The sequence below is a fragment of the Antrostomus carolinensis genome, unplaced genomic scaffold, assembly GCF_000700745.2.
Source record: "Antrostomus carolinensis isolate BGI_N321 unplaced genomic scaffold, ASM70074v2 scaffold32276, whole genome shotgun sequence".
Classification (NCBI taxonomy): domain Eukaryota; kingdom Metazoa; phylum Chordata; class Aves; order Caprimulgiformes; family Caprimulgidae; genus Antrostomus; species Antrostomus carolinensis.
This window is the reverse complement of record NW_010320308.1, coordinates 1-2,141: the sequence shown is the minus strand read 5'-3', so window position 1 is coordinate 2,141 and position 2,141 is coordinate 1. Positions and strand designations below refer to the sequence as shown.

The 2,141-nt window shown below is 63.3% G+C and overlaps 1 protein-coding gene across 1 annotated transcript; it reads right to left on the bottom strand.

The window, feature by feature from the left end:
- Positions 1-7: 7 nt before the first annotated feature.
- LOC104519704 (PNKD metallo-beta-lactamase domain containing) lies at positions 8-1,961 on the bottom strand (the record flags this gene model as incomplete). Its single annotated transcript, XM_010169559.2, is given in 9 exon segments — positions 8-118; positions 225-311; positions 431-594; positions 846-938; positions 1,069-1,127; positions 1,377-1,489; positions 1,693-1,808; positions 1,914-1,924; positions 1,926-1,961. Coding segments are annotated over 9 exon segments (790 nt in total), but the record flags the coding sequence as incomplete, so codon positions are not given.
- Positions 1,962-2,141: the final 180 nt, after the last annotated feature.

Below are 2,141 nucleotides of genomic sequence, written 5' to 3'. Positions count from 1 at the left end.
ACCGTGCTCCTCTTCTCCTGCCGCTGCTGCGTCGCCCACTGCAGCTTCTGTTCCAGCGCGGGGTTGTCCAGCTCCAGGAGGCTGGCGAAGGTCAGGCACTCCAGCGCGTACTCATGCCCTGGGGACCCCCATACCCCTTAGCACTGCGCCTGCCCGGCCCCCCAGCTTGGCAGCAAGGGCTAGGGTGACACTGACAGCTCTGCCCCACTGTTGGGGACACTCACCTGGCCACAGCAGCGTGTCTTCACCCAAGCCCATGGCCACGTCCAGGGAGGCAAGCATGGTCTCAGGGGAGCCCTCAAACAGCCTGCCTGGATCCCCATGCAACCACTTGTCATGATGGAGGGGAGGGTTGGGGGGGCTCCCCCAAGCCCTTCCCAGGGTGGGACCCCCTCCCCAATCACCCAGGTCTGGGCTTGGATGCACTCACCGCAGCCTGCAAGAAAGAGGAGGTCCCCAGAGAAGAGGCAGGGGGGGCCACCAAAGGGCCCCCCATCTAGCACATACACCATGTGTCCCACGGTGTGACCAGGCGTGGCGAGCACCTCAAAGGTCAGGCAGCCCACACGCACCTTCTCCCTGTCTGCAAGCGGGCTGTGCCAGGCACAGGGATGCACTGTCAGGGTGCGCTGCCCCCAGCACCCCAAAACACCCACCTCCCCATACAACACTTCCCCAGTGCGCCAGTGTTACGAGCGCGTCATCTGTCTCCATGAAGGGGGCAACATGGTACTGGGGGGATGGATTGGTGACTGGGTGGAGCAGAGAGTGATGGTTGGGGGTGAAGTCCCCACCCCCCCAAATTTGCAGGGGTGCTGGGGGGGACACGGGGATGCAGGACTTACTTGGTGAGCTCTGGGATGGCATCGAGGGCGCTGCCGTACACCTTGCAGGAGCCATGCCGCTGGCGGAGCTCCGCATTCCCACCACTGTGGTCCCTGCAGGCAGGGACGTCAGCACCCCCAAATGTGTCCTCCCACCCCATGTGGGGTAGGTCGAGGGGTCAGCTCAGCTGGGGCACCCTCCATGGCAGCTATTGACCCCCCACAGCCCCCACTTGCCCCTTACCAATGTTTGTGGGTGCAGAATATGGCCTCCAGCATCACCCCCTCTTCTTCAATGGCAGCCTGGGAATTGGGGAGGGAGACACACAGAGATTTGGGGGAACAAGGAAAGACCCTCAGTACTGGTCTCTCCCTAATTCCCCACCTCCCCAGGTGCTGGATGAGCCCTGCCACTCCTCCAACCTTGCCCCAGACACTAGAGCTGCAGCTTAGGGGTGGATTTTCCCCCTCTGTCCCCCCCAAAAGCCAGAGACCTCTCCCCTCACATGGGGACATCTAAACACCAAGTCGGGAGGGCCACGGGGGTCTCACCTGCACAGCCAGTGGGTCAGAGGGGTCGACAACGGCCGCCTGGCCGGAGCCAGTGTCGATGACCAGGTAGCTGTAGTTGTTGAAGAGCACAGGAATGGGCAGGATTTTCACCCCTGGGGAGGGATGGACAGACAGACATCAGGGTGTGAGCCACTGACCTGGGGAGGCAGGGGGGCAGGGCAAACTCCCCACATAAACCAAATTCCAAGTTAAACACGCTTTGGGCAATTTGATGATGGCACCCCCCTCCCCACCCCAAAGTGCTGGTGTTGGGGGACATGACAGGGCCACGGCGGGGGGGGTCGCCAGGACTCACCGGGGAAGTGGCAGGGCTGGGGTGTGGAGTGGCCCCGTGGGTACTGCTCCCGGGCCTTCTTCATCTGCCGCTGGTAGAAGAGGTAGCCCAGCCGCGTGCGGGCGTACAGGGTGTACCTGGGGAGGGCACACACCCCCCGGCATTAACCCCCAGCCCCTTCAAAGAGTCCACTTGGGAAGGGGGCTGCTGTCAGGGCCAGGACCCCCACGGGGGAGATATACAGGGTCAACTTCCCACGCATGGGGGCTGGAGGTGGCATGTCCCCCCATCTCCTCCCCTGCCCCAGATCTGCAGTGAAGGCAGAATCGGTTCCCCAGGCTGCTCTCCCCCAGCTGCTCCGGACAGCAAGGACCTGGGGGACATCGCTGCAGGGGTGTCCATCTGTCCGTCCATCTGTCCAGGACAGCTCTGCTCACCGGGAGGGGCTGGAGCCCCAGGGCTTTGCCCAC